Source organism: Leptidea sinapis, chromosome 39 (assembly GCF_905404315.1).
Source record: "Leptidea sinapis chromosome 39, ilLepSina1.1, whole genome shotgun sequence".
In the NCBI taxonomy this organism is placed as follows: domain Eukaryota; kingdom Metazoa; phylum Arthropoda; class Insecta; order Lepidoptera; family Pieridae; genus Leptidea; species Leptidea sinapis.
In genome coordinates, this window is record NC_066303.1 from 3,080,219 (window position 1) to 3,096,328 (window position 16,110).

The 16,110-nt window shown below is 35.6% G+C and overlaps 1 protein-coding gene across 1 annotated transcript in view; it reads left to right on the forward strand.

Annotated features, from left to right (window-relative positions):
* Positions 1-6,932: 6,932 nt before the first annotated feature.
* LOC126976181 (uncharacterized) overlaps positions 6,933-16,110 on the forward strand; it is a 61,120-nt gene continuing 51,942 nt past the window's right edge. The window contains exon 1 of the mRNA XM_050824428.1: positions 6,933-7,215. Coding sequence (XP_050680385.1) covers positions 7,017-7,215 — 199 coding nt within the window. The 5' untranslated portion in view covers positions 6,933-7,016. The remainder of the gene's footprint in view (positions 7,216-16,110) is intronic.

Below are 16,110 nucleotides of genomic sequence, written 5' to 3' on the forward strand. Positions count from 1 at the left end.
TTCAGAATAACGAGGTTGAAAAAGTTTACTGGACTTAACTTATGGCGCCTCTACACAATCGGCGATTACACGCGAGCACGATCGTGTGGAGGGCTTATACTCTTCTAATTGCCGATCATCGTCTATAATCGTCATAGTAATCGGGGCGATCGATGACTTATCGGTTGTTCGGGCACGCATCAAAGGATATCCGCGTGTAGTTGCGTGCGCGTGCCCACACGATCGCAGGTCATTCTCGTGTATCGCCCTAACCCTAAGATTGTCAACTGTCTGTGCGATCGTCAACCGGTTAATTTCCGGTTCTCGCCGCGTGCGCAACAAGCGGCCAGTGGACACTCATACATGTCCCGGATCATTGTAGTAGTGCAACCATTTTGCGTGTTTGTACCGTGCACGAAGCTTACTCTCTGTACCGTTTAATTTACTCACGTAGTTTGGTGGAGATTTGTATTGTATCGTGTATTGAATAAAGGCTTTTATTATCATTATTATTATTAATGAGTGTTCAATACCCCGTGCCCGCTCACCTCAGGAATGTGTGCATTGCAGATATAGGTTTTAGAAGTGTATTGGATGGGTAAATTTTGTTTCCTGCTTGGGTCCTCTGTGAGTGGTGCCTAATAAACATTATTCTGTTTGATAGTAATCGTTTTAAAAAATAGACAAGGGGTATACTGTGAGGAAACCGATTATCGCCAAGGCAATCAAAATTCAAAAACAATATTCAGTTATTTTGTGCGATCAATTATAACAATTAAAACTGTATTAATCATACTTTGTTTCGATATTAATTTTACTCATTTGTGTTGTTACGTATAAGGATATACAATGCTGTATATCGCGCATATTGTATTCACTGTTTCTATATCTAGTACCTGTCTAACTACTTTTTAAGTATTCCTTGAAATGACAAAGAACCCTTATAGGATTAATTCATTCTTCACCTGTCCGTCTACAGTCAAGGGCTTTGATTAATCTAAAGGTTGTGATACTTTAGATAATTTATACGTCTAGAGAGAATGTGACAGCTGTGTACACGTCAAAAAATAGCGATGAACTGTTAACCTCTATTTTCAGCAATACTCAATGTATCGCAAGTTTTACACTTTTAAACCTGGCCTGTTTTCATGCGTTGCCTAAAAGCAAAAGGCTTTATCTAGACGTATAAGAGGATCTCTATGACAACATGCGTATCACAGAAGTGTTGCCAGATTAGTAACTTGGGTGCCGATTTTCAGGGTACCGTAAGGCAAGAGGGGGCACAAGTGCAACAGGCTTACGTGATTGGAAGTGGAAAACGAACTGTTCATACACTTACAGGATACATACATATACAGGATGTAAAACAACAACATCCTAAAATCATGGAATTGCAATTGGACCAGGATTCTGCATTGAAATTGGCACTGAAAATGGAAAGAAACTAGTATCGGAATACTGGGTCTCGAAATCTCGAGCGATTGCCAATTTGGTGGCCATCTGGAGGGCAAAGCCAAATTGGCTTCGAAGAAGCTGGGCGTCATCAATAGAGCACGGCAATACTTCAAGCCGGCCCACATTCTAGCGCTCTACAAAGCGCAGGTCCGGCCACACATGGAGTATTGCTGTCATCTCTGGTCTGGCGCACCCCAGTATCAGCTTGATCCATTTGACCGCATGCACGGAGAGCAGCTCGAATTGTCGGGGACCCAGTGCTCTGTGGACGGCTGGATCACTTGGCGTTGCGTAGAGACGTCGCCGAATTCCACACAAGAATAATAATAACTAATATAATAAAGTAAAACGAGATAATGGTAAGGAAAGAATATATCAGATTAAAATCATTCTATTAACTAAATAGCGCTATTCTAAACTTAAAACTTTAACCATGAAAGCTTACAGGAGTACGTAATTTGTATGAAAAGTAAAAAAATAATGTATCTCATGAACCGTAAGTTTCCGCAACCTAAAACTGCAAAACGCTTTCTTTTAGTGAATACTATCTACAAAAAAAGCAATTGTGTGGTTTTATGTAACCACGATGCAAGTGAAACTTTTTCATAAAATAACATAGGTATTAATATCAGCATAGAAAAAAAAATATATTTTATGCCTTACATTTTCATAAAACCTTGGGGTTCGAACCTACTCTTCCACCCGAACGCAATTGCATCCAATATGCTAGATACGACGTATCCCAATAAGTGGATTGGGAGAGGTGGACCTACACCCTGGCCAGCCAGAAGTCCCGACTTAACCCCCATGGACGGTATGTCCATGTGTCCCCATACATTACGTATGAAGACTCTGGTGTATGACGACCCCAATCCCATATCGAGTGTAGAAGTTTAGGCCAAAAAATTATTGATGCAGCCGATAAAATGCGAACTACACTATCAACTGGAGTCGTTAAAAGTGCTTTAAGAAAAATAATGAGAATTTGTGTCCGAAACAGAGGCGAATATGAAGAACATGAACTGTAAAAACAATTAATAAATATTCACTATTTACGTGGTTTTGTTTCATTTTTTAGAACTAACTAATAATTTTATTGCAATGTCCGGGGAATCATCTAAGTTTTTTGTAATGAAAACTGCTATTACCCTATAATGTTATACCTTTTTGGATAGCTGACAATGGAGACAAATGTAGATGTTTTTAAGCTCATCTGCAAATAGACTTCCATAGATTTTTTTAAAGTATCCCTTAAATAAAACCCATATAAGGTTTTATTGTTTGGTTTTTCACTATTATCCATCTTTCACGACTCATTTTATTCTGCAACTGTATTTTTTTTTTATTGAAATGGATGGAGCAATTCATCTTCTAAAATAAAACGAACATACCACATGCTCAGATTATAAAAAAGAGATACAACAAAATTCAGAAAACGGACTTTATATGAAAAAAATTCTTAAAATTAGATTTAGGATAGGGTGTTTCATAGTCAAATCAGTCAGAAATGATCTAAACTATAGCCCCATAAAGGATCTAGGTCGACTTACGAGGTAACCCTTACCTAATATGTTAACCGAAAACGAAGGGCGACCACTGAAATGACTAAGTTAGCTTATATTACCTACGTCAGCGCCGGATAGGTGGCGCTGGAAGCAGTAATCTTTATCTTTTCAACCGAAGGTCGAAATGATATGAGATGTACCTACATGCGGCAGTATTGGAATACTAACAAAATATGGTTAGACTGGTAAAAGTCGCGGGTAACAGCTATTTATAACATTGCTAGCTTTTATCCGCGACTTTGTCCGCGTGGAATAGCTACTTTGGGCAGCGGTTTTATTTTAGAATACTGTGCAAATAATAGTTAAACAAACTGTTGCGATTGACTATAAATTGCTAATTTTAATAAATTTTTATAAACAACTTTAATTTGTTTTTCCATTTACTAAAACATGAAGATTTTGCGGGTTTAATATTCGTGAGCACGCCACATAATATAGACTTCCAAACAAAGTTTCATGGTGTCCTCTTCGATAAAGCCGAACTTCTATACAAACTACCACCATTATTTCAACCCTTTCAAGCTTTTATTTCGCAATGAATTTCCCAAGCTCTAGTCTGTCTCTGAACTGAATTGCATTAAAATCGTTTGGGTGGTTTAGGCGTGAAAGCGTAACAAACAAATTTACATTCACATTTATAAAATTAGTAGGTATAATTAAATATATTTATAGTATTACCATGACTCTTATGTCCATCCATCTGTAATTCAGTGGGCTTTTTTTTATGGAATAGGAGGACAAACGAGCGTACGGGTCACCTGGGGTTAAGTGATCACCGCCGCCCACATTCTCCTGCAACACCAGAGGAATCACAAGAGCGTTGCCGGCCTTTAAGGAAGGTGTAAGCGCTTTTCTTGTAGGAAACACCGCACAAGGAAGCTCATTCCACAGCTTCGTAGTACGAGGAAGAAAGCTCCTTGAAAACCGCACTGTGGAGGACCGCCACACATGCAGATGGTGTGGATGATATCCTAACTTGTGGCGTGTCGTGCGAAGGTGGAATTCGGCGGCAGGAATCAGGTTAAAAAGCTCTTCGGAACACTCCCCGTGATAAATGCGGTAGAAGACACACAGTGAAGTGCTCTATTTATGACGCCCAGTTTCTTCGAAGCCAAATTGGCTTTGCCCTCCAGATGGCCACGGAATTGGCAATCGCTCGAAATTTCGAGACCCAGTATTCCGATACAAGGCGAGGCTTTAAGGGAAGTGTTGTCGAAGAGCGGGTTGTGTCCAAGGCTGAGATCTATAGAACGTGCTTACACTTAGCTAAAAATTTACTTACGTGAAATATAGCTGAGTGTAAACTTCGATTTCGATGTTATAGGCATTTGACATGATACTGAGCTTTTTTTATTAAAATAAGGGACGAGACGAGCAGAACGTTCAGCTGATGGTAATTGAAAAGCCCTACCCATTACAAGTCAGTGCCGCTCAGGATTCTTGAAAAACAAATTTACCATTTATATTAATTAATTTCTAAGTCTTTCACTCAAAGTGCATAGGTATGTAAACTTTTTTGTTATTGATGACATACTAGCTGGTTGTAAAAAAAAATCGATTATGTTTTGTTTTTTTCATTAAATTATATGAAAGGGAAGTGAGGAAGTGGTGATTAGTAAATATATGCTCGCTTCACGCTTGTCCTCAACTATCGTAAAAAAAAGTTTATCTAAGTTACAAATCAATAACTTAAATCGCATACAAAAACCTCGTTTCGAGCGGTCAAGGTTAGCGGTGGTTACCTTTAGAAACTTGAATGGTATTACATCAGCACACTCATAGAAATATAAACCGAACACTTCATTACAATACGAGTACGTACCGACATTTTACTTTAGAATACATGCTACGTGACAATGAAATAACTCAATATATTCTTTTTCATAAGATAATAAGTGATGTCACTGAAAGATAACAATAATTGTATTTATTTATCGTCTGGCTCTTAAACATCGATTTTTGAAGTGATAACTTCTTATGGGAGGGTAAACTTTGAACAGAAAGTTACACACACACTAAATACACAGTTCGAGATCGAATACGCACTTAAGATAAAAAAAACATCTATATGAAAAAATCATCTATAAAAATAATGTTTGTTGTATGGGAGCCCTCTTAAAAATATAATTTATTCTGTTTTTTAGTGTACGGCATCAAAAATACATCATATGTGAAAATATCATTTGTTTATCTATCACAGTTTATGAGATACAGCCTGGTGACAGACAGCCGGACGGACACTGGAGTCTTATTAATATTGTCCCGTTTTACCCTTTAGATTACCCTAAAAACGAGTTGCGCATAAGACAAGGTCACGATAGAGGTGAAAACTTGAGCATGGCGAGGTTAAAAAGACTAGTACTTATTCTCATCATATTATCTTATAAATATGTTATTGTTGTTTATTTACAAAAATATATTTTATTCCAAAAATTGTGGAGTGCATTTTAAGATATCTTAAAAATGACTCTACCATTTACCATATGTTTCAATATAATACAATAATTGACATAAAGCACCGTTCTGGGTCTCGAAATCTCTAGCGATTGCCAATTCCGTGGTCATTTGGAAGGCAAAGCCAAACTGGCTTCGAGGAAGCTGGGCGACATTAATAGATCACGGCAATACTTCAAGCCGTCCCACATTCTAGCGTTCTACAAAGCGCAGGTTCGGCCACATATGGAGTATTGCTGTCATCACTGGCCTGGTCTGGTCTGGTCTGATCTGGAAATACTTCATAGCTCAGCTCATCAGCTCGAACCATTTGACCGTGTTCAACGCAGATGTCGGGGATCCAGAACTCTGTGTACGGCTAGATCACTTGGCGTTGCGTAGAGACGTCGAGATTGTGTGTCTTCTACCGCATTTATCACGGGTAGTGTTCCTAAGAGCTGTTTCACCTGATTCCTGCCACGGAATTCAACCTTCGCACGACACGCCACAAATAAGGATATCCCCATCATCTGGATGTGTGGCCTTCGGAGGTTCGGTTTTCAATTAACTTTCTTCCACGTACCACAAAGCTGTGGAATCAGCTTGGGTACTATCAAAAAAGCGCGTACACCTTTATTAAAGGTCGGCAACTCTCCTGTGATTCCTCTGTTTTTGCAAGAGAATGTGGCGGCGGTGATCACTTAACACCAGGTGACCCGTACGCTCGTTTGTCTTAAAAAAATTGTATAAAAACTAAACAACCATGACAGACAAACGGACAGACAGGCAAAGATTGTATACTTTATTAAAATACTTTTTTGGATACGTAACTATTTGTAGAACAGCGTAAAATGAGCATGCAAAGTATTTACTTTCTAAAAATTTATTCCGTTAGTTCTTTTTAATGTCAATTTGAAACACTACCACCTCTTCGGAAATAAATAGCGCTCTGAGAAAGAAGAAACGGCGCCAGAAACTCTCGCAGCATTCTTTTTTTGCGCTCTTTTTAATAAAATAAAATAGGTATACAATATTGTACTGTCATTGTTATTCCTAGCTATTATATTAATGTTATAGCTAATATTCATTTAAAATAATATATAAAGTAGGTATAGATTTAGCTAACTAGTCAATTCAATTTTATTTATGACGTGTGCTTATAAAGACAATATACTGGAGTATATATTCAATTATTTTATCCGCACAGTACCAGCTGCAGTGCGTGACCAACGAATGAGTCACTTAAAAGGGCTTATCAGCGAAAATTTCTGATACAATCCTTGCGTAATCACTCGAACAAAATAATTTTAAAATTGTATTAAATTCAATTATATTTTGTTTACCATATACATTGAGCTCTGGGTAATGTTAATATTAGGAGTATTGAGTTCAAGTGAATGATTTAATATTATTTATTTCCCCGCGGTGCATAAGACGCCATATTTGTTTCGCTGTTCTGGGCGGTTGCTTACGGCCCGTCAGTTTCACGCAGTCTGTCTGTCGTGATAATCGCCGGTCGCGTATTCTCTTACGCCGCGTTCTTGTGACGTACTTAATTGTTTTTTTGTTTTGTTTTTTTTAATCATGGTGCGGTCAAAGGACGGCGAAGGCGGTATAAAGAGTTCACATATTGTGTCCGAAGTGCAGAAAAGGCCCTGTCTTTTTGATAGTAATGATTGTAATTATGGCGATAGAGCTGAAAAGATAAGGTGCTGGGAAGAAGTATGCGAGAGTGTAGTGCCGAGCTGGTCGTCATTGCCGGAGACTGAGAAAATATCAGCCGGTATGTATACGCTGTGTATTTGAAAAGGCCAGCATTCGTTATTAACACAGGCGATTTCTGTGCTCAACGCAAACCGGTCGCATTGTGATGTCGCGATGTACGTGCGTGCTCTTTGTTCGGTCGCGGCATGCTATGCTTTCGAAACATAGAATAAAACTTTAACTAGTTTTATATTTATCAATTATGCCCCCATTTGTTGATTAAATTAAAAAATAGAAGGTTAAATTTTTCAAAATTCGAATTAGTCGTACATTTGTGTAATTGGCTGCACATTAGATAAGAGTTATTTTAATTACAATATGGTTTGGTTTTATCTGAACGCAATAGGGCGTCAGCACTCAGCCGTCAGTGGCTCGTAGGTATATAGTTTACGCAACCAGTTAACTTTATAAAATTGTAATATAGATGTATATTGCATTAATGCTATTTATAAATCTAATAAAAGCGTTACGTCATGCGCTGTTTAAATATTATGGTTTATGCATTGCCTGTATTAATATTCGTGGAAAATAATAAATATTACTTACTTTATTAAATTCGGAAAACTGTTTCGAACTCATTAGTTATAATAATATCTATAATATTATATCGATAAAGGTTTTTTAAATGGTTTATTATCTTCTCTTATTATAATTCGAATTAAAATCAAGATGCTATAAATAGACAAACCGTTTTATTAGTATTTACAATTACGTATTTTATGTAGCCACTTCCTGTACGTACCTATCATAATTTTTTCCTATTTTTGTCGAGTGACGTCAGTTCCTTCTGAGCGTAGGTCGGTTTTTCTACCACGACTAAGTACCAAGTAGTTAATAGAGAGGTTTAACAGGTTATTATAGGTATCTGCAGTACATTTTGTATCAATTGTTTTAGAGCAAGGCTTTTATAATTGGTAGAGTTATTTTCATTGCGCTTTCTTTATGATGAAGGAATTGAATGAGTTTAAATATTTTTATAATATGTATTACTATTTCGACTATGAGCAGGGTGTGAATTCAACTTCTAAAGGTTGATGCGTAATGGATGCATAGAATAATTTATATTTATACAGTATTCTTCATTACTTTTATGAAATATTTGATATTTGAAACGCTTTTAACTTTGAATAAAATTACCTATATCTTGGATGCAGCACTTATTTGTTTTGTATATTACGGCATTTGTAAAATAGGTAAGTACTCTATTAGGTTATTGAGGTATCAGAGTTTACCAGTGGGAGGCTCCTTCCTTTGCACAGGATACCGGCTAGATTATGGGTACCCGCCTATTTCTGCCGTGAAGCAGTAATGTGTAAGCATTACTGTGTTTCGGTCTGAAGGGCGCCGTAGCTAGTGAAATTACAGGGCAAATGAGACTTAACATTTTATGTCTCAAGGTGACGAGCGCAATTGTAGTGCCGCTCAGAATTTTTGAGTTTTTCAAGAATCCTAAGCGGCACTGCATTGTAATGGGCAGGGCGTATCAATTACCATCAGCTGAATGTCCTGCTCGTCTAGTCTCTTATTATCATAAAAAAACGTATTTTTTTTGGGAAATGGTGCGACTCCTTTAATAAGTTGTACATATAATAATGTGTAATTGTCTATACAACTTATTTACCCCCTTATTCATAATGGTCCGCTAACTTTAAACAGCCTTAAACACTAAGGAGTGTTTTTTCTCATTCTGACTTAAGTCAATAGAAGAACACAAAGTGAGAATTAGGAATGCCTTAAGTTAGCAGACTATTATGAATAAGGGGGTAACAATTTTTGAAAGTCCTAGTAAAATATAAAAAAGGACTTGAAACAAAGGCGAAAATTAGACGTAGAGTTGCGGGAAATTTACGTATTCACGTATAATTTTCGTACGTAATACTTGGACTACTAGAGACACAGATATATATACCTACATAATTACATATATATATAAGTCAAAGTCAAATAAACTTTATTCAATTAGGCATAAACTAATCGCTTCTGAATCGTCTATGTTTTCGGAAATAGTAGAGCTCGCTGAGAAGAACATAACTACGAGAAGCTCAACGCCCACTCTTTTCAATCAATAGAGCTTACAATGTCTGTTATGTTCAAAACAAATTAGTTTGTAAGGTGCTGCATCAAATATATGAATCGTGTTCAAAAGCGTTTTAAATACCACAACCCCCTTATTCATAATGGTCCGCTAACTTTAAACAGCCGCTAAGGAGTGTTTATTCTCATTCTGACTTAGGTCAATAGAAGAAGACAGAGTGATAATTAGCAATGCTTTAAGTTAGCAGACTATTATGAAGAAGGGGGAAAATATTTCATGAAAAGTAATAAAACATAAACTAATTACCGTACAATTATTGTATACTAGCTGAGTGTTTATTGCCATATAAATTGCAGATTTATTTTCTACTTACTTCACACTTATTTTATATTTTCGATAATTCACACTATAGTTTTATAAATATTATTATTATTAGCCTATGAGTTATTCTGGTGTGTAAGCTATATTATTATAAAGTTTCATCAAAATCCATTCAGTAGATTTTGCGTTAAAGAGGTACAAACATACATCCAGACATATAAACTTTCACATTTATAATATTAGTAGGATAGGAGGATTGGTCGCATGAACCTATTTAGAGCTTGAATTAATTGTTTGTGTAAGGATGCTTCGTGAACGTGGTGGTCGTGATTACTGTCACAATTAGTATCGCATCCAACAAATACAATGATTTATAGTTAACTAGCTGACCCGACAGACGTTGTTCTGTAGATAATAAATGAAAATACTGTTTTTTTATGATTTTGTCAATAATATTTCATAACATCAAGAATTATTTCGTAAAATATGCTCGCTGTTGTTATAATGAAATTGTTTCACAGCGGAACTGTCAAACCGTGCGTCACTAAATTCTCTCATAGAAAATATGTCCATACAAAACAAATATTGAAAATAAAAATAGTTATGGGTTCCAAATCGAAATAAAAACTATCCTATCTCTCCAGTTTGACCAAACTGCACTCCATGAAGTAGTTCCCATTTAAATCCGTTCATTAGTTTAGGAGTCCATCGCGGACAAACAACGTGTCACGTAATTTATATATATTAATATGATTATATAGTACTTAAGTTAAAAATAGCAAAGAATTGGTAAATTGCAATTACTGTTATTGTGTTGTTTGCATACAATTTTATTCATAAATCGCCTGGAAAAATTGACGCCGCTTTTTTGCCCAAGTAGGTACCTATTTCTACGTTGATGTAGAGTTATTAATAAAACAACAGGTAGTATTTTTATGTTGTTTTTTATAAAGTAGTATTTGTGTAACCGTAACCGTAACGTAACCATAATAGTAGGTAGGATTTTTCAAAAGTTTAATAAGTATCTAATTGGTTGGTTTTCTGTTATTTTTCAGAAAAAAAGTAAATTTACTGAAATAAATTCCGTTTTGGTTATTAAAAAAGTGGACAAGAGCCTACCTATATCTTATTTAAAAAAAAAAGTAGTGTTAATTCTGTGTGACTAGCAAGATATAATAGATTTTTTTAGGGTGCCGTACCCAATGGGTAAAGACGGAACCCTATTGCTAAGACTCCAGTGTTCGTCCGTCTGTCAGTACGGCTGATATAAATACCGTCTTTGTGCTGCAGAAGAGGGCTATTCGCGCTATTTATAACCTAGATCCTTAAGAATCATTGTGAGAAAAATTTAAAGAAATAAACATCTTGACTGTTGCCTCTCAATATATTCTTGACTATGTTATGTGTGTACATAGGCACATAAGTGAATTTGATAGTTCCTCACAGGCCTGAGGCATAAGTACCTTTTGGAATGGGTTTTTGACTTTCAATAATTAGCATTATATCCTATTTTGAATAAAAATATTTGAATTTGAATGTTACGGAACCCTTCGTGCGCGAGTCCGACTCGTACTTGGCCGTTTTCTTTATATATTTTTTTAATGAAAATAAGGGACGAGACGGGCAGGACGTCCATCTGATGGTAATTGATACGCCCTGCCCATTACAATGCAGTGCCGCTCAGGATTCTTGAAAAACCCCAAACATTCTGAGCGGCACTACAACTGTGCTCGTCACCTTAAGACATAAGATGTTAAATCTCATTGCCCAGTAATTTCTACGCTACTAGCTACGGCGCCTTTCAGACCGAAACACAGTAATTCTTACACATTACTGCTTCACGGTAGAAATAGGCGCCGTTGTGGTACCCATAATCTAGCCGGCATCCTGTGCAAAGGAGCCTCCCACTGGTATATTAGCGCAATTACTGATAATTAACGTAATTGTAATTATTATAGTCGAATGTATTTTGAATAATATTTCACTATTGGATCAAATACTGACAATATCCATACTGTATTAGTATTTTACGGATAAATTTTGATGGCAGACCGCCAATAATGCATAAGATTTCTATTAATCATTTCTACAAAATGAGTCATTTGAATAACAACGTACGGTGACGGGAATTCGTTCTCACAGTATGAACTTAGATCATTTATACATCGAGATAGACTGTGACAGCTGTGAAAACATCGAAAAAAATTGAGGTGGACTGTTAACCTCTATTTTGAGCAATGCACGCACGCTAACACAAAATGTCATTCAAATCGCGAGTGTGAAATATACAATTTAATTTATAATAATTATTAATTAATTAATAGTAATAATTAATTATTAATACATTATTTTGAATTTTTATACAGTACACTGTCATACAAGACGTAGCTTGTCACGAACACTAAAGTAATAAACCTGGCCTGTTTTCTTCTAACAGCGGAGGCTCTATCTAGATGTATAAATTTGGTTTCAAAGAGTATCAAGTATAAATAATTATTAATTGTCAAAAGCCGCTGGAAAATCACCCCAATCTACTACTGGCGTATTTTATCAAACGCAGCCACAGATATTTATAAGTAGTATCCTATAGGTTAGAAACGAAAACGGAGCTTAAACGTCTAAAGAAAAAAAAAAAAACAAATATAACCTCTATTTTTAACAATGCACGCACACTAATACAGTGCACAATTCATATTCATTTATACTTCCAGTCTGTTTTCATGGTGATATATAAATGCACACTAAAGTAATAACTTCCAGTCTGTTTTCATGGCTTGTCTAACAGCAATTGGCTCTATCTAGATGTATAAAGTATCTAAGCCTTTTTAATTTTGATTTACGATTTAAAACCAGGCACAAAAGAGTCGAGAAAGTTTGTACGGAAAAATTAGCAGTAATGTTTCCTATCCTATCTAATGTAACCTATCTATTTTTTTTTATATAAGAGGGGGCAAACGTGCTAGAGGCTCACGGGATGGGGAGAGGTGAGGCGACCGCCCATGGAATGGACATCCGCAACAACAGGTGTGTGTTGCCGGCCTTTAAGGCGGTATAGTCCTAGAAATTAACATTTTTGAAAATCTACTTAAAATACTTCTACAAATACTACGGTTAAAATTTTTTGACATGTTTTTCTTCATTTCTTTATCTAAATTATAGCAGTTTCGAAAACACGATTACGAAAAAAAATCTCGATAGATTTATTTTTTGAAAAATAGTCTTTTTTATATGAATTGTTTTATCTATACTAATATTATAAAGCTGCAGTGTTTGTTTGAACGCGCTAATCTCTGGTACTACTGGTCCGATTTGAATGATTCTTTCAGTGTTGGGTAGTCCATTTATCGAGGAAGGCTATAGGCTATGTTTTTTTTTTCAAAATTAGGGATCCGTAATAAAATTGCTATTTTGTAACACAAGGTGTAAAATCGAAAACCTATTTTTGCGTGCGCTGCAAAAACTATTGACAATAGAACAAAATGATGTACAGGCTATAATATAGGCAATATTTTATTACTTATAAAACTATCGCGTGAATTATACTTTATATGGCAAAACAACGTTTGCCTGGTCAGCCAGTAATATTATATAGTACAAAACATGTTGTAAAACACATAAATTACTATCCGAGGCGAATAAAGAACAAAAAGTGGGGCAAAACAAGAATAAAATAATAAATTATCAATTATTCTTATTTTCGAGACGAAACCGGAATAAAATCTGGGTCGAAAAAAGAATTTTTCGTGTGGGGCGAAACAGGAATAAATCGAAAATACATCTAGACTACGCTATGCCAAAGAATCAATGTTAATAATAATTATTGAACATAATATGTTTAGTTCGGTCGCGGCACTCAATCGAGTACCAAGTAATAATTCGGATCTCTATAATTCAAGGGCACGGTGTTGTCTGTTTTCGCGTGTGGTTAGTATTAATTTGAATATATAAAGCATTTTGTTGTTGGCATTCACACGCTATTTTGAACTTTATTTGAATGCGTTTAGGTTTTGTTGTTGCTTGGTTACGTAACCGTATGATTATTATGATTTTTTTTTATGACAATAAGGGCAACGAGTAGGACGTTAAGCTGTTGGGAATTGATACGCCCTACCGATTACAATACAGTGCCGCTCAGGATTAATGAAAAACCCGAAAATTCCGATTGGCACTATATATATACTATATATATATATATACGCTCGTCACCTTGAGACATAAGATGTTAAGTCTCATTTGCCCAGAAATATCACTAGCTTGCAGTGCCCTTCAGACTGCAACACAATAATGTTTACACATTACTGCTTCACGGCAGAAATAGACGCCGTTGTGGTACCCATAATCTATCCGGCTTCCTGTGCAAAGGAGCCTCCCACTGGTAAAAATTTAAAATTAGTAAATGTAATATTTTGAATAATAAGTATTTCTTTATATATAACAAAAATATATTTAGCTTCTTTAGACTCGTATAGAGCACTTTATTTTGCGGGTACATGAACATAGAATATACTACCGTATAGAAGACCTGACAGCACCATTTTGATTTGTCAATATGTTCGTCAGGTGGTTTATTATTCAAAATTCTAAGGGGTTAATTCGAAGCGTGGCTGACTGTTTACGACTTTTCAATCAAAATAGGCTACAGTAACAATTGAGTCGCTTTATCTGTCTTGCTGTATCTCCGTTAGTGTTGTTCTTCTCTCACACACCCTTTGTTTGTCTATACGCTAGTATATTGTAACTATTGAATGAGGCTGAGCCATCACGCTCGAGTGTGTAACGCTCGTTCGGGTACACGCTCGGCCGGTGCGCCTAAACAAATGCACACAACACACATATCAAAATTTTAACCCTTTTTTTGTTTATAACGAAATTTCTAAAAGGTTTTTCATTATTATTATCACTACAATACTTATTTCGTTTTCCCTGTTCTTGTAATGAAATAATGTCATAGCCTTAGATCAATTATACGTCTAGATAGACTACGACAGCTGTGAAAACGTCGAACAAAATAGAGGTTAGAACTAACCTCTATTTTGAGCGATGCACGCACACTTACACAGTGTCATATAAATCGCGAGTGTAAGACGTAGCTTGTCACGCACACTATAAATTAACTAAGGTTTTATGCAAAAAAAACTTTGACTTTAAGTACCATAATAACACATACACTGTTACTCAAAACGAAACCATAAAAACACGAAGGGCTTCATCTCCCACACAGTGATATTAACATCAATATTAAACAGCTAACATTAAAAATTGCAAATACTTTGTCCCTATATAGATTACTACAGGCGACAACCCTATTCATCCATCCGAGCATTTACCCTTTCGTCACTCACTGAGGGGCTACGTGATCCAACTCACGTGCACTAAATGACGTCACAGAACTCGGTGCTTTACAATTTGCTCAATGTTAAGGCTCTATCAATATATTTATTTTAAAAAAATCGTATTACGTTCGTCTTTACGTCCGCGATGAACTTCTAAACTTGATTAACTTGAATTCAACTTAAATTTGACCCGGCAAACGATGTTTTGCCATATAAATTATTTTTAGAGTTAGACCGTTTCTTGGACATTGCAACATTACTTTATTTCTCTAAAAAAATATTTTTCTAAAATAAACGTAACCCTAAGTTACTCCTTATTACATCAGCTGCCTGCCAATAAAAGTCCCGTCAAAATCGGTGCAGCCATTTCAGAGATTAGCCGGAACAAACAGACAGACAGATCGATAAAAATTGTAAAAAATGTTATTTTGGTGTATACATATTCGTATACATGTAGTAACGGTTATTTCAATATTACAAACAGACACTTGAATTTTATTTATATGTATAGATGTGTGTGTGTCTTTTATTATCTTTGGGAAGTGATTATAGATTTTTATACTCATACAAAAACAGTTTCTCTGACACAATGTAGTTTTACAGTAAGGTACTTGTACTCAAATGATATAGTTACCACTATGGATGAAAAAAAATAGTGAAGTTTACAAAATAAATACAAGAAATAAATTTAAGCTACAGTTGTATCAAACGCGTACAGCTTATGGGCCAGTTTATCCGCTTTTCCAGACTTCTCAGTAATATCCATAACCTTGGATAATTTATACGTATATAGATAACGTGCATAGAGCCTCATGTTGAGAGCTAGACAACCGATGAAAACAGGCCAGGGATATTAGTTTAGTATGCGTGACAAGATACGTCTTACCCTCGCAATTTGAATGACACTTTGTGTTAGTGTGCGTGTGCTTTCCCCAAATAGAGGTTAACTGTCAGCCTCAATTATTTCGACGTTTTCTAAGTCTAGGACCTATTAGTATGTAAATTTAAAAACATATTTGATAGAGTTCTGTGTAAGTAGAGGTATTAAAATATACGTAATAAGTATCAGATTATTTAGATGACAACCTTGGGATGAAACCTTCACTCAACTCAAAATAAGCTATGTAATAAATAACCTATATTTAAACTTAAATGTAAAAAACATCGTATATTGAAAATATTTTTAAAATTTATTAATATCACAATTTAAAACATGTAAAAGTGC